Source organism: Neoarius graeffei, chromosome 11 (assembly GCF_027579695.1).
Source record: "Neoarius graeffei isolate fNeoGra1 chromosome 11, fNeoGra1.pri, whole genome shotgun sequence".
Lineage (NCBI taxonomy): Eukaryota > Metazoa > Chordata > Actinopteri > Siluriformes > Ariidae > Neoarius > Neoarius graeffei.
Genome location: NC_083579.1, coordinates 14,594,686 through 14,619,392, shown reverse-complemented (window position 1 = coordinate 14,619,392; position 24,707 = coordinate 14,594,686). Strand labels below are relative to the sequence as shown.

The 24,707-nt window shown below is 42.5% G+C and overlaps 1 protein-coding gene across 1 annotated transcript in view; it reads left to right on the top strand.

Moving 5' to 3' along the window:
• The window catches only part of greb1 (growth regulating estrogen receptor binding 1), a 39,293-nt gene extending 15,708 nt beyond the window's left edge, over nt 1–23,585 (top strand). Inside the window, exons 12-31 of the mRNA XM_060932894.1 lie at nt 43–144; nt 229–426; nt 552–732; nt 815–1,004; nt 3,942–4,078; nt 5,463–5,805; nt 5,911–6,026; nt 12,124–12,329; nt 14,185–14,627; nt 16,839–16,941; nt 17,023–17,178; nt 17,425–17,561; nt 17,656–17,817; nt 18,287–18,491; nt 18,658–18,820; nt 19,100–19,321; nt 19,404–19,539; nt 19,944–20,144; nt 20,491–20,629; nt 23,334–23,585. Of these exons, the coding sequence (XP_060788877.1) occupies nt 43–144; nt 229–426; nt 552–732; nt 815–1,004; nt 3,942–4,078; nt 5,463–5,805; nt 5,911–6,026; nt 12,124–12,329; nt 14,185–14,627; nt 16,839–16,941; nt 17,023–17,178; nt 17,425–17,561; nt 17,656–17,817; nt 18,287–18,491; nt 18,658–18,820; nt 19,100–19,321; nt 19,404–19,539; nt 19,944–20,144; nt 20,491–20,629; nt 23,334–23,497 (3,704 nt within the window). The 3' untranslated portion in view covers nt 23,498–23,585. The remainder of the gene's footprint in view (nt 1–42; nt 145–228; nt 427–551; nt 733–814; nt 1,005–3,941; nt 4,079–5,462; nt 5,806–5,910; nt 6,027–12,123; nt 12,330–14,184; nt 14,628–16,838; nt 16,942–17,022; nt 17,179–17,424; nt 17,562–17,655; nt 17,818–18,286; nt 18,492–18,657; nt 18,821–19,099; nt 19,322–19,403; nt 19,540–19,943; nt 20,145–20,490; nt 20,630–23,333) is intronic.
• Nucleotides 23,586–24,707: the final 1,122 nt, after the last annotated feature.

Below are 24,707 nucleotides of genomic sequence, written 5' to 3'. Positions count from 1 at the left end.
TCACTTCTGAACATATCCTCTTGTAAAAATGGCCTCATTCAGATGGAAATGTGGAGAGTTTGCTGGAGAAAGTCAATAAAGAGACTTACAGCCTTTCAGCTCAGGCACCTGGAAAGGAATGCTCTGCAGAAGCCATGTGTACAGGTGAATCTCGTGTGATCGAGTTGCCTTAGTCTGTTATACTGTACCTGAATTGCAATGAATTCATTGTCCAATCTCCTTTTACAGAATATCGGGTAGAGTGGCATGAGATTCGACCCATTCAGCTAGCAGTGGCACGGAAGCTGTTGTCCCATGTATGTGCAATTGCTGACTCCAGCACACATAACCTGGATCTTGGCTCTTTTGACAAGGTGGAGTTCTTAATCTGTGTGCCTCCTTCTGAGGTGACCTTCCAGCAAGTGGTCCTGCACCTGTGGAACTCAGGTAGATGATTAGGCTTTTACTCCTACTTGCATATGCAGTTTTAATGGTAACGTCACCACAAGAGATTGTTAGACTGTAAAAGATCTTGAGTGATACTACATGTTCTCTATTGTTATTTATACAAGGGGTCCTTCAAGAATTAGGCATGGACCAGCACTGTTTTTCCCCAAAGGACGCTGAGCAGTATGTGGTAAAATTAGATCAGGCTGCTGCAGCTAAGATCAACTGCCTCATTCAGAAGTCAAAGTTGAACCCATATACCCTCTTCATACTGGTGCATGACCATGCACACTGGGATGTTCGCAGGTAATGTTGCTCTGCTATCTGCTGTTTGTCCAAATCTACTTGCTTGGATGACATTGACATTATTTCTTTCTGTCTTTTACAGTGAACAGTGTGGGAGGGTGGGTGGCTTGTCCAGCTCAGGACTGGTGGACAGTCTGCTGAACTGCAGGCATATTCAAGAGGCGCCCAATGTCCTGATTCTCCATGTGACCTCATTCCCCTTTGCCCTGCAGACTCAATACACACGTATCAGTCCCTACAATGAAATCCACTGGCCATCAGCTTTCAACAATGTCAGTATAAATACATTATATGGCCATAAATATGTGTACACCTTACCATTACTTCTATAAGTGAACAAGGGCCTTGTTCAAACTGTTGAAAGCACAAAGTTGAAAGCATACAGTTGTCTGGAATGTCTTTGTGTGCTGTAGCTTTTAGATTTCCCTTCACTGATAATAAGGGACCCAAACATGTTCCAGCATGACTGTGCCCCTGTGCACAAAGCGTGTGGCATAGAGACATGGTTTACCAAGGTTGGAGTGGAAGAACTCAAGTGGCCTCCACAGAGTCCTGACCTGAACCCCCAATGAACACCTTTGAGATGAACTGAAACCTTGTTTGTGCACCAGGCTTTTGCACATGACACCACTCATTCACTTGTGGCTGAATGGGGAGAAATTCCCAAAAACCACATTCCAAATTCTAATAGAAAGGCTTCCCAGGAGAGTGGAGGCTGTTAAAGGGGGAACCAACTTTGGAATAGGATGTTCAGCAAGCATATATGGGTGTGATGGTCAGGTGTCAACATACTTTTGGCCACATAGTGTATACAGTGGTGCTTGAAAGTTTGTGAACCCTTTAGAGTTTTCTATATTTCTGCATACATATGACCTAAAACATCATCAGATTTTCACACAAGTCCTAAAAGTAGATAAAGAGAACCCAGTTAAACAAATGAGACAAAAATATTATACTTGGTCATTTATTTATTGAGGAAAATGATCCAATATTACATATCTGTGAGTGGCAAAAGTATGTGAACCTTTGCTTTCAGTATCTGGTGTGACCCCCTTGTGCAGCAATAACTGCAACTAAATGTTTCCGGTAACTGTTGATCAGTCCTGCACACCGGCTTGAAGGAATTTTAGCCCATTCCTCCATACAGAATAGCTTCAACTCTGGGATGTTGGTGGGTTTCCTCACATGAACTGCTCACTTCAGGTCCTTCCACAACATTTCGATTGGATTAAGGTCAGGACTTTGACTTGGCCATTCCGAAACATTAACTTTATTCTTCTTTAACCATTCTTTGGTAGAACGACTTGTGTGCTTAGGGTCATTGTCTTGCTGCATGACCCACCTTCTCTTGAGATTCAGTTCATGGACAGATGTCCTAACATTTTCCTTTAGAATTCACTGGTATAATTCAGAATTCATTGTTCCATCAATGATGGCAAGCCGTCCTGACCGAGATGCAGCAAAACAGGCCCAAACCATGATACTACCACCACCATGTTTCACAAATGGGATAAGGTTCTTATGCTGGAATGCAGTGTTTTCTTTTCTCCAAACATAACACTTCTCATTGAAACCAAAAGGTTCTATTTTGGTCTCATCCGTCCACAAAACATTTTTCCAATAGCCTTCTGGCTTGTCCATGTGGTCTTTAGCGAAAGTGCAGATGAGCAGCAATGTTCTTTTTGGAGAGCAGTGGCTTTCTCCTTGCAACCCAGCCATGCACACCATTGTTGTTCAGTGTTCTGCTGATGGTGGACTCATGAACATTAACATTAGCCAATGTGAGAGAGGCCTTCAATTGCTTAGAAGTTACCCTGGGGCCCTTTGTGACCTCACCGACTATTACACGCCTTGCTCTTGGAGTGATCTTTGTTGGTCAACCACTCCTGGGGAGGGTAACAATGGTCTTGAATTTCCTCCATTTGCACACAATCTGTCTGACTGTGGATTGGTGGAGTCCAAACTCTTTAGGTGGTGTTTACATTAGACCGTATCAGCGGATCATCAGATTAACATTTTTAAAACGATTAGTGTGCACACAGCACCGCCAATACACGGATACGCTCAGCTCCGCAGGCATCCTGCGCTCCAAATCACTCCGCCCTGAACAGCGAGTGCCCTCTGGAGGGTGCGCACTCCGGCCCTGCGCAGCTCACAGAGCGCGCGAGTGGAGCGCATGAGCAGTGATTTGGGACTGAGCCGCTGTGTGTGTGATCTCAGTGCATGTCGGGCATGCGCGTCACTTACCACTTGCAAGTGGAAGGATGGCAAGCCTAAAGACAATCATAACTACACAATGGGCAGTATTTGCATCAGTATTTGCAGTATTTTCATACTTTTATACTCTTTAATGAAAGGTGATACAAGGCGGAAGTCCGCGCCGTTTTTCAGCAGTCGCGTCACATGACCAACGCCAGCGAATCAGGAAGGTGGATGTCACAGTGACGTTGTCCAATGACGACGCCAGCTAGAGCTCAGCACAGCGTATCCGCGTATCCACGTATTCTCAATGTTTACACAGCACCGGACCAGACACGATCTGGATTGAATACGTGGACCCTGGCGGATTCCCGTTTCCCGGCGTTTCCAGGCGTTTTAATGTAAACGGACAGTGCATCTGCGAAGAAAATGAGACAGATACAGTCTAATGTAAACTTGGCCTTAGAGATGGGTTTGTAACCTTTTCCAGCCTGATGAGCATCAACAACACTTTCTGAGGTCCTCAGAAATCTCCTTTGTTCATGCCATGATACACTTCCACAAACATGTGTTGTGAAGATCAGACTTTGATAGATCCCTGTTCTTTAAATAAAACAGGGTGCCCACTCACACCTGATTGTCATCCCATTGACTGAAAACACCTGACTCTACTTTCACCTTCAAATTAACTGTTAATCCTAGAGGTTCACATACTTTTGCCACTCACAGATATTTAATATTGGATTATTTTCCTCAATAAATAAATGACCAAGTATAATATTTTTGTCTCATTTGTTTAACTGGGTTCTCTTTATCTACTTTTAGGACTTGTGTGAAAATCTGATTATGTTTTAGGTCATATTTATGCAGAAATATTGAAAATTCTAAAGGGTTCACAAACCTTCAAGCACCACTGTAAATATCTTAGAAACAAGAAAATTACTTTGTATTACAGATGCTCTCGTCACTTTAAGATTTTTGGTAAGTATGCCCTGTATGTTTCTATGTAGGATGTGGATCTGTACCACGAGAAGACAAAATACTTTGGCGTTTCTGAGCTGCTGGAATCTACACGATCAGGGAGCAGCCTGCCTCTGCTGCGCTTTGACAGTTCATTTGAGAGCATGGTCACTGCCCTGGAAGAGCGGTAACAACTATCATTTCCTTTGATTCCTAACAATGTCAGACTGACTGCATAATCTCGATAGAATGCATACTTCTAACTGCATATCTACTGTGCTGTGAATTAGTTGACCCAAATCACTTGGCAAAAGTAAAATATAGCAGGTTGTGGATCTTTCTGGCAGAATATTTGCAACCCACCTTCAAAATAATAATTTAAAAAACAGTCAATTATCAGGGGGCGGCACGGTGGTGTAGTGGTTAGCGCTGTCGCCTCACAGCAAGAAGGTCCGGGTTCAAGCCCCGTGGCCGGCGAGGGCCTTTCTGTGCGGAGTTTGCATGTTCTCCCCGTGTCCGCGTGGGTTTCCTCCGGGTGCTCCGGTTTCCCCCACAGTCCAAAGACATGCAGGTTAGGTTAACTGGTGACTCTAAATTGACCGTAGGTGTGAATGTGAGTGTGAATGGTTGTCTGTGTCTATGTGTCAGCCCTGTGATGACCTGGCGACTTGTCCAGGGTGTACCCCGCCTTTCGCCTGTAGTCAGCTGGGATAGGCTCCAGCTTGCCTGCAACCCTGTAGAACAGGATAAAGCGGCTAGAGATAATGAGATGAGATGAGTCAATTATCAAAGAATTAATGGAGGAAGATTATAAAAGTATTGTGTCACGACTACATTACCCATCAGCCCCTGCACCTCCCAAGATCACACACACCTAAGTCACGTTTATGTCTAATGAGCACAGGTATTTATGTTCTGTCTCTGATAGCACTCTTTGTCTTGTGTTTGGCGAGCTCATGTCATGTTCTTGTGTTCCTGTGTTTACCTTGTTCTTGTTCTTCTTCATGGACCTTATGTATGTTTTGGATTGCACCGATTAAACCGTATCCGCATTTCCATCCACCTCTGACTCCGTTCCCTGAAATGTTAATACAGTAAAACTAATGTGAGACTTCACACTTGAAAAGACCGTGAAATTTTTTTTCGTGTGTTCTGACACATTCACATAAAATTATATGAACAGGCATTAAAAATGAAATAATATATTTGCAAATACATTTCACACGATGAGCTGAAAAGTGTTTGTATTTCTGTAAGTCAGTGTAATGTTGCCACAAAATGCTTCAAAAATAGCACAGCTTCTTTATTATATCCTGCACTTTTCTTCCTATCCACTCTCTCTACTACAGTCATTGTTAGATTTTCTTTTCATTATTATTTTTTTAATTTCTGTTTTGTGTATTCATGTTTGATGAATGTGACACTGCCCCATACATACACTCATATTACCTGTACAGACCAATTACACATTCACAGATTGTAAAAAGTAGAAATTTAAATCAGGTTTTTATATTAAAAAAAAAAAAAACAAAGAAAAAAAATTACACTGAGAACATTTTTTCCTTTTTCAGGTTTCCAAAATTACACAGCTCTGTAATCCGCACCCAGGTGCTTCTCCAGCACTATTCTGTGGCTCTTTTAGCTGCAGCCAGAGGTCAGATCCAGCTGCAGAAACACACCTCTGTAGAAACCCTGGAGATTGTGCAGTGTCTGCTGGGCTCAACGCGACGCTGCCCCAGCCGCCATGGATACATGCTCCTGCTGCGTATACCTTTCCCGTGTCTGGCAGCACTGGCACATCAGCGCCTGTGTTATATACGCGACCGCCTGGGCCTCCACAAGCACTTTGAAATTGTTCTGGGAGACCCCACATCCGGGATCATTGTGGGCAAGCACTTCCTGAGCCAGCTGCGGGTATCTATTCAATACATGTGCTTATTAATAAAATAAAGAGTTTCCTGAATTTGGTGGGTATTCGTCTTGACTGGCACTGATCATGCATGGGTCACATGTGTATAGGTATGGCTAAAGGTCCAGGACCCAGACTGGATGCCTCGCACATACCTAGACTTAGAGGCTTTGCCATGCATCCTCATATTTTCTGGTATGGATCCAATGGGGGAGTCATTGCCAAGGTACGTAACCTTCAACAAACACCAGGTCTGCTTCAGTGAAAGAATTATTTCAATAACACTTTTACCATTATTGTGGCATGTTTGAACATCAAGAATGGATGATGAAAGGAAATTCTCTGGCTTTTCATATCTCTCACAAGACTGACATGGAGGACTGAAAACATTTTCATAAAGTACAGTGTGGGAAATAAGGCCGGACCGGTGGACATTTACCGGTAATTTCCGCATTTGTCCGTCTGTATTTCAAAAGCATCGGACCAGGTGGCCGAAAAAAAATAATTTGAATGTGTCCGTCTGTATTTCAAAAGCATCAAACAGGATGGCCCATGAAAAATTTTAAAGATATGGGTCTAATTTATGTCTAATTTTCTTCCAAATGTTACACAGGGTGAATGCATTATGTCATAACATGGCCTGTGAAACGGGGGCCCCCGTGGGCCCGACTTTAAAAATTCATAACTCGGCCCCTGATGGTCCTAGCCCTGCCAAACTTTACAGGCACCTCCCTCTCCCAGAAACCTTGAAAACTAGCCCAGGCTCAGCCCGATCTGACATCATCAGTGAGCACGGATCGCGGAAAGCTTTAGCACGAGCCCTGGCTCCAGCCACTCACGCACACGAGGATTTAAAAATTCATAACTCGGCCACCGAAGGTCCTAGCTCCATCAAAATTTACAGGCACCTCCCTCTTCCCGAGCCCTTTAGAACCAGCCCAGCCACAGCCCAGTACAACCCTGCCTTGGCCCGTTATTTGTCCCCAAATCCCCCATGCAAGGGCTGCTCGCTGAAATTTTTAATATGAGCCCTGGCTCAAGCCAGCCTTTAAAAATTCATAACTCACCCACTGAATGGCCCAGCCCCGCCAAACTTTACAGGCACACTCTGCTCCCCAAGACCTTTCGAAAGAGCCTAGGCCCAATCTGACATCAGGAGGGAGCGCAGTTCACAGAAAACTTTAGCACGAGCCCTGGCTCCAGCCGCTCGCACATGCGGGGATTTAAAAATTCATAACTTGGCCACCGATGGTCCTCGCCCTGCCAAAATGTACAGGCACCTCCTGCTCCTTGAGTGGCACACTAAATAAGACAATAATAATAAATAATACACTCCATATTTACCGTTGTTTTTATAGCATGATGAATTTGAATTAGTGTTTTGGGGTTGACAGTATCTGATCGATCCAGTCAGTTGATTCACAATTTACAGTTCAGTTTACATGAAACTTTACAGTACAGTGTTAAATGCCAAACTGCCAATCAATGGTCATGTTGTTGTTATTATTATGCGCATTTTTTTTATTCGTAATAAGAATGACAGTCATAGTCATATGCTTTGTAGGATGTAGATTTATATTTTAATAGAGTTTTTATTTTCTTCCATTTTCTAAGTTCTAGTCCAGCAGATTTTAGTCTGAATGCCAAATGACATGACCGTGTCTAGTTTTGAGTCATTTTAAAAGTCATTTTGTTACAAAGTTACTTGGAATCTCGTACTCAAGATTTTAACTCTATTATGTAAGAATAGTTGTATTTTTAATTACTAAATTTCTTATAGACTTATTAAAAACATAGTATTAAAAATAGTCATTGTTAACATAATGTTTCATGGGTGTTATTATAGTACCTATATATGAGTACGGTGGTGCTTGAAAGTTTGTGAACCCTTTAGAATTTTCTATATTTCTGCATAAATATGACCTAAAACATCATCAGATTTTCACACAAGTCCTCAAAGTGGATAAAGAGAACCCAGTTAATATACTTGGTCATTTATTTATTGAGGAAAATGATCCAGTATTACATATCTGTGAGTGGCAGAAGTATGTGAACCTCTAGGATTAGCAGTTAATTTGAAGGTGAAAGTAGAATCAGGTGTTTTCAATCAATGGGATGACAATCAGGTGTGAGTGGGCACCCTGTTTTATTTAAAGAACAGGGATCTATCAAAGGCTCTATCTATCTTCACACCACATGCATGTGGAAGTGTATCATGGCACGAACAAAGGAGATTTCTGAGGACCTCAGAAAAAGCGTTGTTGATGCTAATCAGGCTGGAAAAGTTTACAAAACCATCTCGAAAGAGTTTGGACTCCACCAATCCACAGTCAGACAGATTGTGTGCAAATGGAGGAAATTCAAGACCATTGTTACCCTCCCCTGGAGTGCTTGACCAACAAAGATCACTCCAAGAGCAAGGCGTGTAATAGTCAATGAGGTCACAAAGGACCCCAGGGTAACTTCTAAGCAACTGAAGGCCTCTCTCACATTGGCTAATGTTAATGTTCATGAGTCCACCATCAGGAGAACACTGAACAACAATGGTGTGCATGGCAAGGTTGCAAGGAGAAAGCCACTGCTCTCCAAAAAGAACACTGCTGCTCGTCTGCACTTTGCTAAAGATCATGTGGACAAGCCAGAAGGCTATTGGAAAATTGTTTTGTTGATGGATGAGACCAAAATAGAACCTTTTGGTTTCAATGAGAAGCGTTATGTTTGGGGAAAGGAAAACACTGCATTCCAGCATAAGAACCTTATCTCATCTGTGAAACATGATGGTGGTAGTATCATGGTTTGGGCCTGTTTTGCTGCATCTCGGTCAGGACGGCTTGCCATCATTGATGGAACAATGAATTCTGAATTATACCAGTGAATTCTAAAGGAAAATGTTAGGACAGCTGTCCATGAACTGAATCTCAAGAGAAGGTGGGTCATGCAGCAAGACAATGACCCTAAGCACACAAGTCGTTCTACCAAAGAATGGTTAAAGAAGAATAAAGTTAATGTTTTGGAATGGCCAAGTCAAAGTCCTGACTTTTCCAATCCAATCTAAATGTTGTGGAAGGACCTGAAGTGAGCAGTTCATGTGAGGAAACCCACCAACGTCCCAGAGTTGAAGCTATTCTGTATGGAGGAATGGGCTAAAATTTCTCCAAGCCGGTGTGCAGGACTGATCAACAGTTACCGGAAATATTTAGTTGCAGTTATTGCTGCACAGGGAGGTCACACCAGATACTGAAAGCAAAGGTTCACATACTTTTGCCACTCACAGATATGTAATATTGGATCATTTTCCTCAATAAATAAATGACCAAGTATAATATTTTTGTCTCATTTGTTTAACTGGGGGGCGGCACGGTGGCGTAGTGGTTAGCGCTGTCACCTCACAGCAAGAAGGTCCGGGTTCGAGCCCCGTGGCCGGCGAGGGCCTTTCTGTGCAGAGTTTGCATGTTCTCCCCGTGTCCGCGTGGGTTTCCTCCGGGTTCTCCGGTTTCCCCCACAGTCCAAAGACATGCAGGTTAGGTTAACTGGTGACTCTAAGGCTACATCCACACAACAATGGCAACGAGATGTTATTAAAAAAAATATCGCGTCCACATGGGCAACGGATCAGTAAAATATCAGGTACATATGGCAACGCAACGCTTGCTGAAAATGATGCAATACACATGCCACACCTCTAGGGACACTGTAAGACGGTCCCTTCGGAGACACCAGAACAATAGAAGTAGTAAGGACGCATGCGCATAAACTATTATGCGCGAGACTTCATATTACCCACAAAGTCAGAAAAATCTGTTCATAAAATTACATTATAATGACCAAATACAATGAAAAGTATTTTTCCAGTCTCACCTGTGAAAGGTAATCCCATGTGATCTCGTTTGGACGGCAAACCTGTTGGTACAGTTAAACACAGCACATGAATGAGCCATCTTTATTCTCCGCTTTGACCCATCCAATATGGCGGCGAGGATGACGTATGATTCTACGCGGAAGGCGGCGTCTTTAATGGTCCGGAATAAATTGAATGCTACACGTTGATGGATTAATTTGTTCTTCTATGCCCTTTTTGAGGAATGTATTGTAGGACTTAAACCAACATCTGAAGAGGTGAGATCGCTCCTTTTTTTCCCTATTTTTGCTGGCGGGATTGACTCTCACTCTCTCTCTCTCTCACTTTGCACCATTACACAATAAATATTCACAGTGAAAATATTTTGTAAGCGAGTTTCATGAACCAAGTTATAGGATTTGTTGACAACTCGTATTGATTTCGTTACACTTCTACACGGCGTGAAGCACATGTGGTTGTGATGTCATCATAAACAAATCCATTCTACTCATCCAGACGACTTCGCAATGGCGCCTTTGCCAGATCTTTCCACTCTGGAACCCGTTCTCAAAAGATTTCGTTTTGGGGCACCCAAAACGCCGGTGCCGTGTGGACAGGGCCTTGGACTCCACCAACCCATATTCCAAGTTAAATGGCACAAGTATTTCTAATTTAGGGCGGCACGGTGGTGTAGTGGTTAGCGCTGTCGCCTCACAGCAAGAAGGTCCGGGTTCGAGCCCCGTGGCCGGCGAGGGCCTTTCTGTGTGGAGTTTGCATGTTCTCCCCGTGTCCGCGTGGGTTTCCTCCGGGTGCTCCGGTTTCCCCCACAGTCCAAAGACATGCAGGTTAGGTTAACTGGTGACTCTAAATTGACCGTAGGTGTGAATGTGAGTGTGAATGGTTGTCTGTGTCTATGTGTCAGCCCTGTGATGACCTGGCGACTTGTCCAGGTTGTACCCCGCCTTTCGCCTGTAGTCAGCTGGGATAGGCTCCAGCTTGCCTGCGAGCCCTGTAGAACAGGATAAAGAGGCTAGAGATGATGAGATGAGTGTTTAACTGGGTTCTCTTTGTCTATTTTTAGGACTTGTGTGAAAATCTGATGATGTTTTAGGTCATATTTATGCAGAAATATAGAAAATTCTAAAGGGTTCACAAACTTTCAAGCACCACTGTACCAGTAAGTTGTAATCGACTGGAGCATCCTTGCCCCCATACTTTTTCTTGACATGGAACGGACCTGTGTGTACTTCTGTTTTCTTGGGTATAACTTGGGCATGTTTTTCTTGAATCTTCTGACATTTTCTTGTAAATTATATTCAATTTGTAGTGTAATTAGCAACTAATGTTGAGTGTAATTTGGCCTTTGAAGATTCCAAATGTGCCTGAAAATAGCTGAGAAGCCATCTCCAGGCATCTAAAGCCCTTCAGCTTCCGGGGCCCGCTTTTGGAACCCTCAGCCGCATTGTTCTGCGTTTTTGGCCCATCATTTGGACAGGCTGAAATTTGGATGGACAGACAACATTTCAGACTTGTCTGTCCTGTGACAGTCTGCTTAAAATTCCTTATTTCCTCACACTGAAGTACATATATTAAAGGACAAAGTTTGGCATACCCTAAGAACCAAACGAATAAGACAAAGAAATTAAATTTATACCAACAAGACATTTTGTGTTCGGTTTAACAGATGTTCCTTCATTATCACAGATGGGCAAATGAAGTGGAAAAAGAAATTGGTGTCAGTTCAGAAATTTGGATCTCCTTTTGTAAATGTGAGATAAACATTCTAAAAACTTGTATATTTATAACTGCCTTCAACCTTTCCCATATCCTCAGAGCAGATATTGGATTCTCTTGGTTATGAAATACAGTTGGTGTGTAGATCACCTTCCTCACGAGCCACGTTCTTCCTGACATATTTGTTGTTTGTTTGGCCAATCTTTTCCATGTCCATTCTTCTAGACATAATTGTGTATGTAAGATGTTACTCACTGCTTTCAGTCTGATTAGATTTTTTTGTTGACAGATTGTAAATCAGGTCCCCCCCCCCTTTTAATCCAGAAGCCTGATTTTACGTCATCGTCTACTTCTAGGTACTTGTAGGTACAAGATGGGTATTGTATATGAATATTGGGTTGGAATGCTTTTTTTTCATTGTTGGGCCAGATTTACCATGATTTATTATGGAAATACCAAAGACAACAAAAGTCTCCATTCAGAACTGGCCTGTTGTGAAGTGCCATGGTTTTGTCAATTCTGTCTAGCACACATAATTTAACAAAGATATTCAGTTCAGTTCGACATTATTGGTATAGGGGGTTCAACTATAGAGATTGTTACAAGGCAACTTTATAGATTTAGTTTTGGGTGTCAAGAGCTCAAGAACCTGCCTGTGAAATTCGACACACTTTACATTTTACACTTGACCACAATTTGCCTACAAATGCAATCCAATCTCATTGTGTCTTATTGATCCTGTGCTGCTCAGGTCTCTGAAGTACTGTGATGAGCGTGTAATCAGCTGCTGCGCTCTGCAACGCACAGCTCTGGAGCAGGAACTTGGTCTGGCTGCATATTTGGTGCATGTGGAGGAGCAGAAGCAGCATGGGCCGCGCATGTCCAGTGACTTGTCTGAGAGCGATCCTGATAAACTCAGCAGCACCGATAATGAGGAGGAAGAGCCTGTAGTGGACGGTGATTGAACATTCTGCTGAAACATTTTTTTTCTGTTGGTCTGGGATTCACATAGAAAGAGCTATAATTATTCACTTCAGTGTCCTGATTTGTTTAAAGTAACTAGGATTTTGAATAGAACTGCAAGCTGACTGAAATCTCTGTCCCAGAACCCATGAATCTTTGTGTAAGGACTCGTTACAGTTCTCCATCTGCAAATCTGTGAACCTGTCATGCTCAGATGTTTACACATGTGTACTTACACACATTATGTCCTTACAGAGTCATTTTGGACGTATCAAATCCATCTCAGGATTTACAGTGCTTTCCTGCAACTGTTAGGATTACACATTTCCACAAAACCTTACCTTGTACCCTGGTCAGGTCTTCATCTGTCTTGTGACAGGGCTGTCTGCTCACAATCTCTTAATCGTTGTTTGGCGGAACGTAGGATTCGGTGCCATTTATCTCAATCCAATGCACAAAGCTTCCCCATCACAATATCGTACTCTTCTCCTAGATATACCTCAAGATCATTACCCGTCATCTTCAGGATGTTTAGTCTTGGGTATCCAACACCTCTAAAGCCATGGGCAGGAATCCAGTCTACCAGGAATTTAGAGAGCCTGCCATCTGACATTCATGCCACATGCCCAAAGTAAAGGAGATGACAGTAGCTTATGCTAATTCCCAGGCTACAGCAACCAGTTCTCCTTCTTATCTCAAGGTTTGAAATGTGATCGTGGAACCATGCCTTTAGGATTCTGCACAGACATTTATCATGGAAGGCATTCAGTTGATGTAACTGCTGTTGTTTAAGTGCCCAGGTGACACAGCCATAGACAAGTGTCGTAATAACTCCACATTCATATATTTTGATCTTGGTATGAAGCGATATCCCTCTGTTCTTCCAAATGTTATTGAGTATGTTGAAAGCACTCGATGCTAGATCAATCCTGACATTAAATTCTTTATCATTGGAGCCATCGCTGGAAATAGTGGCTCCGAGGTAGTGGAAATCAAGTCAAGTTTATTTTTATAGCGCTTTTAACAATAGACATTGTCACAAAGCAGCTTTACATAATTTTAGTGACTTTAAACATGAGCTAATTTTATCCCTAATCTATCCCGAATGAGTAAGCCAGTGGCAAGGAAAAACTTCCTCAGACGACATGAGGAAGAAACCTCAAGAGGTACCAGACTCAAAAGGGAACCCATCCTCATTTGGATGATAACAGACAACGTGATTATAATATTTTTAACAGTTTTAACATGAAGTCTGTTTCGTTGATGTTATAACTCTTCATTGATGGAAACTTAAGTGCAAGACTGTTCATGACAACTGCAGTCCTAAAGTTAGCAAGTCAACTGTAGTTCTCAGCCATAAAAGTATTACTATAAGTGTCCAGAACATCTTCCAAGTGTGACTTTCAACTGTCCATATGGGGCCATCCTCCACAGGAGCGATGTGATGAGACTCCAGCCAGACATAGGGCATCAGGATGGATCAGGCAATGATTGGCTTGTTCTAAGTGTTCTCCATCAACTTCTATGTCCAGCATCTCTGAGAAATGATAAGGGCGCTGGTTCTGGAACTTTCCAATAAGTATTTCCACAAAACTCTGGCTCTTAAAACATCAGCTATAGATTTAGAAAATGGCATTACTCACCCGTCCCATTACCGACAAACTGTAAATTTTGTGACATGGACAGATTTTGTTGGGGGGGTCATCACATCACTCATCAAATCCAGTAATAATATTTAATATCAGCATAAATGAGGAAGTTTCTCCCAAGACCACTGTGTTTTTGAAGAACATGTTTTTAGTGTAATTTTTCTAACCTGCACACTCTGCCTCTCCCTGATCACCTGCAGTGAGTAGTGCTCTCCCTGGCCAGGATCACTCCCAGCAAACCCAGGATGAATCTTCTCCAAACAAGCCCAGTGGATCCTCAAAATCCACCTCCACTGACTCCTTGTCATCTTCACAGACCTCTCCACAGCGCTACTGCTGCTCCTGGGCACGTAACATAAACAGACCGCCTGTGATCCTCCTCCCCAAAGCTCTATATGATCTGATCACCAGTGTGGATGCTAGTGGCTTGCCCAAGCCCATGTCCTTCCTCCCACACCCATGTGTAGAGTGGGTCAGCTCTTTTAGACCCCTCCTCAGCAAGATGATGACATGTACAGAGCAGTCTTTGTACTATAGGCAGTGGACTGTGCCCAGACTTCAGCACATGGACAGCAGCAATTGGGCCGAGGGACGTACTGACAACTTCCACCCTCGCAGGCTGCTCCTCAGTGGGCCACCGCAAGTAAGCAGCAGCACTGTATGATTATGGACACGCTAATGGATCAATACTATAATAGCACATTGCATTTAAAATTTAACTTTGAATGCATGATTTACGGTACATTGAAACTCCCAATGTGTTATGTAATCTAGAATACCTGATATGGTATATTACAGATACTTATGAAAATGTTTATAATGGACATATATAAGGTATATGGAAGAGTTTCACAGGCATCAGCTTACACAAAATAATTTTTGTGTAACACAAAATAAAATGAAATAAAACTGCAGGTCAGATCTGCTTGGTTTTAATTTTCGTTTCATTTTCCCCCTTGAGACAGTAATGGACTAGTTCCAGAAGGTGGAAGTAATAAATACAGTGGGGCAAAAAAGTATTTAGTCAGTCACCAATTGTGCAAGCTCTCCCACTTAAAAAGATGAGAGTGGCCTGTAATTTTCATCATAGGTATACCTCAACTATGAGAGACAAAATGAGAAAAAAAAATCCAGAAAATCACATTGTCTGATTTTTAAAGAATTTATTTGCAAATTATGGTGGAAAATAAGTATTTGGTCAATAACAAAAGTTCATCTCAATACTTTGTTATATACCCTTTGTTGGCAATGACAGAGGTCAAACATTTTCTGTAAGTCTTCACAAGGTTTTCACACACTGTTGCTGGTATTTTGGCCCATTCCTCCATGCAGATCTCCTCTAGAGCAGTGATGTTTTGGGGCTGTCGCTGGGCAACACGGACTTTCAACTCCCTCCAAAGATTTTCTATGGGGCTGAGATCTGGAGACTGGCTAGGCCACTCCAGGACCTTGAATTGTTTCTTACAAAGCCACTCCTTCGTTGCCCGGGCGGTGTGTTTGGGATCATTGTCATGCTGAAAGACCCGGCCACGTTTCATCTTAAATGCCCTTGCTGATGGAAGGAGGTTTTCACTCAAAATCTCATGATACATGGCCCCATTCATTCTTTCCTTTACACGGATCAGTCGTCCTGGTCCCTTTGCAGAAAAACAGCCCCAAAGCATGATGTTTCCACCCCCATGCTTCACAGTAGGTATGGTGTTTTTTGGATGCAACTCAGCATTCTTTCTCCTCCAAACACGACAAGTTGAGTTTTTACCAAAAAGTTCTATTTTGGTTTCATCTGACCATATGACATTCTCCCAATCCTCTTCTGGACCATCCAACTGCTCTCTAGCAAACTTCAGATGGGCCTGGACATGTACTGGCTTAAGCAGGAGGACACGTCTGGCACTGCAGGATTTGAGTCCCTGGCGGTGTAGTGTGTTACTGATGGTAGCCTTTGTTACTTTGGTCCCAGCTCTCTGCAGGTCATTCACTAGGTCCCCCCGTGTGGTTCTGGGATTTTTGCTCACCGTTCTTGTGATCATTTTGACCCCACGGGGTGAGATCTTGCGTGGAGCCCCAGATCGAGGGAGATTATCAGTGGCCTTGTATGTCTTCCATTTTCTAATAATTGCTCCCACAGTTGATTTCTTCACACCAAGCTGCTTACCTATTGCAGATTCAGTCTTCCCAGCCTGGCGCAGGTCTACAATTTTGTTTCTGGTGTCCTTTGACAGCTCTTTGGTCTTGGCCATAGTGGAGTTTGGAGTGTGACTTGTTTGAGGTTGTGGACAGGTGTCTTTTATGCTGATAACGAGTTCAAACAGGTGCCATTAATACAGGTAACGAGTGGAGGACAGAGGAGCCTCTTAAAGAAGAAGTTACAGGTCTGTGAGAGCCAGAAATCTTGCTTGTTTGTAGGTGACCAAATACTTATTTTACCGAGGAATTTACCAATTAATTAATTAAAAATCCTACAATGTGATTTCCTGGATTCTTTCCCCCCATTCTGTCTCTCATAGTTGAAGTGTACCTATGATGAAAATTACAGGCCTCTCTCATCTTTTTAAGTGGGAGAACTTGCACAATTGGTGGCTGACTAAATACCTTTTTGCCCCACTGTAGGTGGATTTAATCCATCTCGTAATCTCCATCTCTCATTTGCCCTCTGACCTGCCATGCTTTTTTTTTTTTGTGTGTGTGTGTGTGTGTGTGTGTGTGTGTGTGTGTGTGTGTGTGTAAAACTGTTATTTTTATTGCTAAGAATTAAGATGAGGATAAGTCATCAAGTAATTTTCAGAGTTTTATTGCAATAAATTGTGAAGTAGCGAACAGAACAGGAGGACGAACTTGTATTGTGTGTCTGCAGGTTGGAAAGACTGGTGCGTACCTGCAGTTCCTGGGCATTCTCTCTCGAATGCTGATCAGACTCATGGAGGTGGACATCTTTGATGAAGAGGACATCAACTGCAGTGAGTACATCACCTCAGATGATCAGGTGAAATTCAGATTATCATGAAAGTGCATGTATACGGTCTGTAACTTCTCTCCAGATTGCCAGTCTGAGTTGGTGAAGTATCATCAGGCCATTGCATCATGGCCCAGTGTTGACACGTTGAGAGGAATGCCTTTTGACTTTATCATCCATGACCCCAAATACGAGGACATCAGTACCATCTACTCCCCTGACTTTACTCCAAATGTAGAACGTAAGAATACCAAAAAAAAATAATAATAATAATAATAATATACAAAATGTATTCTATATTGCCATTGTCATATAGTAATTGTTTGATGTTCAGGGACAAATAAATTTATTATGGATAAAATTAGTTCATATGTTTAAAGTCTTTCATTTTCTGTAAAGCTGCTTTGTGACAATGTCTGTTGTTAAAAGCGCTATACATATAAATTGAATTGCCTTGATTATTTATTTATTTTTATTTTTTTTTAAGGAAACTCCCGACGTCAGGAGGATGTGTACCTTCGTCGTCGTACAACCCGGATAAAACTCTCCAAATATGCAGCATATAATACATACCATCACTGTGAGCAGTGCCATCAGTACATGGGATTCAACCCTCGATACCAAGTGAGATTATATTTTAGAGTTGGATAATAGTCATAATGTAAAACAAAATCAACATTTTATACATTTGTGTGTGTGTGTGTATGTGTGTGTTCAGCTGTGTGAGTCAACCCTGCATGCCTTCACCTTCTCTCATCTGCTACTTGGGGAGGAGATTCAGCTCTACTTCATAATCCCCAAATCCAAAGAGCATCATTTCTCCTTCAGCCAACCAGGAGGCCAGCTGGAGAGCATGAGACTGCCCCTTACCTCTGATTGGGTATGGACTATTAGAGTCATCATCTTTAACTTATAATATCCACCCACCGGTGGCACAGTGATGTACTGGTTAGCAGTCGCCTCACAGCAAGAAGGTCCTGGGTTCGAGCCCAGTGGCCAACGGGGGCCTTTCTGTGTGGAGTTTTCATGTTCTCCCCTTGTCTGCGTGGGTTTCCTCCGGGTGCTCCAGTTTCCCCCACAGTCCAAAGACATGCAGGTTAGGCTCATTGGTGGCTCTAAATTGACCGTAGGTGTGAATGTGAGTGTGAATGGTTGTTTGTCTCTCTGTGTCAGCCCTGCAATGACCTGGTGACTTGTCCAGGGTGTACCCCACCTTTCGCCCATAGTCAGCTGGGATAGGCTCCAGCTTGCCTGCAACCCTGTACAGGATAAGTGGTTACGGATAATGGATGGATGGGTGAGTTGATGATGATTAGAAATGTAACAGGAGTTGTTTTTCCTGCTTATAGAATCCTGATTTTATAAAGAGTCCGATATTTACACCCACCACGGGTCGCCATGAGCATGGTCTGTTTAACCTGTATCACGCCATGGACGGAGCCTCCCACCTGCACATCCTGGTCATCAAAGAATACGAGATGGCTGTCTATAAGAAATATTGGCCCAATCACATCATGTTGGTCCTGCCCACCATCTTCAACGGAGCTGGAATAGGTAACTAAAATTTCCTTTATTTTCATAATTCAATGTTGCATCACAGCACAAGCTCTTGCACTTTTGTTCCAAATTTTGATTCAGAATTTTCTCTATGCAGAGTATTTAATTTCTCACTGTCTGCTCTCTCTCTCTCTCTCTCTCTCTCTCTCTCTCTCTCTCCCAGGAGCAGCACATTTCCTAATTAAAGAGTTGTCCTATCATAATCTGGAGCTGGAGCGCAGTCGGAGAGTGGAGCATGGTAGTCGTCCTCAGGATGTCTGGCCCTTTATCATCCTGGCAGATGACTCCTGTGTCATGTGGAACTGTGTTGACATTGACCCCAAGAGGTGCTTCAAAGTGTTCCTCTGCGATCTAATGAAGAATTTTTACATACTTCTGTGAACTTCATCATCATTAGTCTGTCCAGTTACATTTGTTTGCAATGAAATGGCACTAGTTAGGATAATTACTGACTGGCCCTTTCTCGTCATTAGTAGTAGTATAGTGTAGTTGTGCAGTATATTTCCGAAATCAGAGTGAGACTTGCAGTGACATGAAAACACTTTATAACATCTTTAATCTGGCTTATTTATATTCTTGCATGTGTGCATTGTGTGTGGGTGTAGAGGTACTACTGGATCAGAGAGGAACGTGTCACTGAAGCAGGTGCTGCAGCACCTGGAGTCATCTCCAGATATCACTCAGTACGGCCTGTGCGGTGTGAGGAAGTGGTCAAGCCGTGGAGCTGACCCGGGACAAAGGCGAGAGCCCTTCTCACGAGGACACCTACATGATTTCCTGCTCCTCAATGTGGACCTCACGCAGGATGTGCAGTACAACCAAAACCGGTGAGCTCAAATGGTACCTCTTTTTTGGAAGAGGCCATTAGCGATACTTTTGGTTTATTTCTCCTATCTCTGTCTTCTCCAGATTTACGTGTGACGATGTAGACTTTAACCTTCGTGTCCACAGTGCTGGCCTTCTAATTTGCCGCTTTAACAACTTTAGTGTGATGAAGAAGCAGATTGCCATCGGGGGATATCGGACATTCATCATCAAGACCAAGGTTAACACTGCTGTTTTTGCTATTTTCCATTTTATTATTTAGAAAAACAGAAACTAAAGCAGAGCTTGGTTAAGGGCACTTATCCCAAAATATTTTAGAGTTTATAGCTTGATCATTTAGAGCACTGTCATTATCAATTCCTTTATATTTTTACCGGTTTAGGAACTAACGAAAGAAGCTAAAAAAAAAAATCGACATAAAATCCGAAAGACGTTCTCCGGCCTCAACATGCTTTCATTGTAGCATTACCCAAATCCAAACGAGGTTATGCTAATTACTCACCATTCCATTTCATTAATTATCAGCTAAGACTCTCATTCTTTATGTTTTATGAGAAGAGTTTCTTTAAAAAGAACTGAAACTGAATTGGAAGCTAATTATGTGTGATATAAATTTTCTCGCAGATGACTGATGTACCAACCACAGTGCAGCCATCTCAGTATATCTGTGCTCCAGATAGCAAGCACCTGTTCCTGGCTACTCCAGGTCAGCTTCTGCTGGAGAAATACCTCCAACACACAAGCCAGAGGCTTTTCCCCCTAAGCACTGGCAATTATAGCCATCCGGTTCTTTCTGTCGACTGCTACCTCAACCTGGGCCCCGAGGTAGGCCGATGTCCCTACTGATCTGTGAATAGTAGTCTATATGTTTTCACATATATTTGTAACACATGGGACCAGAGGCAGACAGATGAAGTCATACAGTGTTTATTAGGATTTATTCAATCATGGTCATAATCCAAAACAAGGGTCTAAACACTGGCAAACACTGGAAACCAATGGACCACAGCTGCTGGTGGATTGTCAGGGTTGGAACTTGCAGTTTCCAAACAATAGGACTAATACTTTGCTGTTATGCCACTAATCTTTAAGTTTATTTTGGTTTTATATATATGTGTGTGTGTGTGTGTGTGTGTGTGTGTGTGTGTGTGTGTGTGTGTGTGTTCCTCAGGTAACAGTGTGTTTTGTCAGCTCAAGACCACACTCCATCAACATCAGCACAGCAGGTTTGCTCTTCAGTGGCCTCCTGCTCTACTTCTGTGATTCTTTCGTCACACCAGGATTCCTCAAGAAGTTCCAGTTTCTGAAAGGTAAATGACGCCGTAGTAGACCTTGCATATCATAATAAATGGTTGTACGAGGTTAGACTGTTTGCATCAAGTAAACATATAAAACTAATGTAAACTGTCCATGTCTGAGTTCTTGGACTTTCATAATAGTTCACTCAAATACAAACAAATACATTCCTACAGGTGCAGTGGTTATCACTGTTAGCACCTCACAGCAAGAAGGTTCTGGGTTTGAGCCCAATGGCCAACGGGGGGCTTTCTGTGTGGAGTTTGCATGTTCTTCCCATGTCTGTGTGGGTTTCCTCCGGGTGCTCCAGTTTCTCCCACAGTCCAAAGACATGCAGTTAGGTTAACTGGCTACTCTACATTGTCCATAGGTGTGAATGTGTGTGTGAATGGTTGAGAGGAGAAAACCTCTATAATAATCCAGTAGAAGGCAACAGGAAACCACTACTGTCATCCTTCCTTAGAAACTTTGATGGCTGGAGCTGTCAGAGAGGCCACATCACTGCAGTGATATGCCAGAGAGAGAGAGATTCCTACATTTTGGACAAAAATATGCACAAATGTGTCAAATGACTGTATGTGAATGTAAACATATCCATAAACAGTCAAATATACAAACGTAATATTCATACAAGAGAATGATAACCCCTTAAACTCCCAGGATCCGTTAGTGAGTCCAGACATATGCCACACTCACAACCCGCTGTATGTGTTTTGGACACACATGGGTCACAGGGTTTGGTAGCTCGCAGCCGTGCCTCAGGGTCGTAGTGAACCCGGGGGAAAGTTTGGGGGAGGAGTACAGGCAAAGTACTTGTCAAGTACAGATTGCACACCTGACTTCTTCGAGGTGTGGGAAAAATTGCGCCATTAGCCCGTGGAAAGCATATGTCTGATGCATGTGATCAGTGAGTGTGGAGTGCGTGTGACTTGCATTTTACCAGTTTCCTGCGCTAGGAGTACGGGCCGCACTTGTGAAGCATGTGTGACGCACGTGATTAGCATGTGACAATCACTCATGACTTGCGTGTGACGCAAGCCAGGAGTGGGTATAAAACCAGCATGTCTTCAGCATTCTGCATCTGTCTTTCGGCTGAAGAACAATATCGTTTCGTGCTGCTCCTCAGCGTCTATCATCTGCCTATAAGGGTCCAACTCCCTCAGTCGTTGCGGTGGTATGGCAACAGCCATCTTCTTCCCTTCTACAATGCTACACATTACATGATCGGTTCCTTGGTTCCTCCTCAATATATATAGCCAGAGTCTTGCCCCTCATGTCGTGTGCGCTGCATGCACACCACACATAGGGATAGAAAGTGAGATGTACTTCTGTTTTGGAGGCCGCACAAATAACAAGTGTGGAGTACTTACTGTATGTAGTACTTCTGAGGCACATCACTCCTACAATGACCGTGCATCACTCATGTGTCTTACTGTCATCACAAAGCCCCTACTAGCCGTGCTGCTGACTTGGTTCAGGCGTACAAAAGGAGTACGGATCCCGTACGTAGTGTATGCGTTCTTGATTTTTCGCAAGACCCATAGAATTTGCATGTGCAGGACCAAAAGTCTCCACGGCCAGTCTGCGACCTTCTACAGTGTTGAACACACGCAAGTGTCGCGCAAGTCTCAAGCAGTTTTGCCAAATTTTTACCATAGACCACCTGTAGTAGCACGTACGGCGGTTTGTGAGTGAGCCTTTACACTCATCATTCTGCAAACGATGTATATTTTGCGATTAGTGTCAGTGTACTGAATAATTCCTTTTGTTTACTGAATAATCTGCTTGGTTAGTGTTGCTACCTCACAGCTTCAGGGTCCCTGGTTCGATCCTGAGCACATTAGTGTCTCTGCATAACCTGTCCATGTCTCTGTGGGTTTTCTCTAGATTTGCTGGTTCTTCCAAATTCCAGAAACATGCCAGTAGATGGACTGGCTAAGATACACAATATGGTCAAAAGTATGTGGACACCTGAACAATTACACCCATATGTGCTCATTGAACATCGTCCCATTGTAGATTTATTCCCCTTTTACTGTTATAATAATCTCCTCTTCTGAGGAGGCTTTCCACTGGATTTTGGAGCATAACTGTAGGGATTTGAGCTCATTCAGCCAGAAGACCTCAAGGCCTGGGTTAACCTCTAGGTCAGTGTTCCAGTTCATCCCAAAGGTGTTCGGTGGGGTTGAGTTCAGCTAGGGCTCTGTGCGGGACACTAAAGTTCTTCCACTCCAACCTTCACACACCATATTTTTTATGGAGCTCGCTTTATACACAGGTCATGTTATTATGTTGGAACAGGTTTGGGCCTCTTAGTTCCAGTAAATGGGAAATCTTAATGTCACAGCGTACAAAGACATTCTATACAATTGTGTGCTTCAAGCTTTGTGGCAACAGTTTGCGGAAGAATCATATATGGGTGTGATGGATTTCCACACACTTTTGGCCATATCATGTAAATTGCCCTTGGGTGTGAATGACCATATGAATGAACCCTTAGATTGAATGGCATTCCATCCATGGTTCCTACCTCACACACATGTGTAGAAATGTGTGTACATGCTCTCAACTATAGTATGTACTGTATAGCAGAATAAACATTAAAGGTGCAGTGGAACACCAGACAAGAATTCACTTTAGCACAGATGTATGTTTCTCAGATGTTTTTAAGAGTGTGACTTAATGTTAATGTTAATTGCTCATCTGTGACTCACGTAGGGGCGACTCTGTGCGTAATCTGCCCAAACCGCAGTGCTCTCCGTCAGACTGTGGTGCGGCTTGAGCTGGAGGATAAGTGGCGGTTCCGGCTGAGTGACGAGTTTCAAACAGCCAATGCCAAAGAAGATCAGCCGCTCTTCTTTCTCACAGGGACACACATCTGATGCTGAAAATCAGTAACTCTGGCCTTACCTTTATGTCTTTACAGTAGTTGTGTGTGTATATAATGAATTAGATGTACTGTACTCTTGCACTGGCGTTATTGTTTTGCTCGTGTGGTCTTTCTCTTCTTTCTGTTCTCTTGCATAAAAATGAAATGTAATTTTTAACAGTCCTCAGTTACATGCAGTATATATATGAAATATTATATTTATTCCCACAACTGTTATATGACCAAAACTTCTGTCTTAATTTTTATGGTGCATTTTTATTATTGGCAGAATTCATCCATAGAGAATTGTACAACCCACTGAACGTTTTTGCAAAGCATATTTTGTAGAGAGAGAATATTTTTGTATATATTTATTTAGTCTGTTCTCTGCTCTTGCTTGTTTTAGTAGAAATTTCTGAGGAGATTGTGTCATTGTACAGTTGAGTAAAAGTTTCAGTGCTTCATCTTGATTGAGTTTGTCTTATTTGTTCAGTTGATGGACTTTTTTTCCCCTATTCGTTCAGTTCTAGCAGGTTAACAGTAGAGGGCACTATAATGTATCAAGTTTTAACTCCTCACAAGGTAATTTTGTATAAAGAAATTACTTTGTTAAAAATGCCTGTAACAAGAATCTGTTAGTAACCCATCCAAAGAAGAACATAAACTGTAGCTTCTTGCTTTGTTCTTCATTAATATATTAATGATATACACTACCATTCAAAAGTTTGGGGTCACCCAGACAATTTTGTGTTTTCCATGAAAAGTCACACTTTTATTTACCACCATAAGTTGTAAAATGAATAGAAAATATAGTCAAGACATTTTTCTGGCCATTTTGAGCATTTAATCGACCCCACAAATGTGATGCTCCAGAAACTCAATCTGCTCAAAGGATTTAGTTTTATAGCTTCTCTAAAGAGCTAAACTGTTTTCAGCTATGCTAACATGATTGTACAAGGATTTTCTAATCATCCATTAGCCTTCTGAGGCAATGAGCAAACACATTGTACCATTAGAACACTGGAGTGATAGTTGCTGGAAATGGGCCTCTATACACCTATGGAGATATTGCACCAAAAACCAGACATTTGCAGCTAGAATAGTCATTTACCACATTAGCAATGTATAGAGTGTATTTCTGATTAGTTTAAAGTGATCTTCATTGAAAAGAACAGTGCTTTTCTTTCAAAAATAAGGAAATTTCAAAGTGACCCCAAACTTTT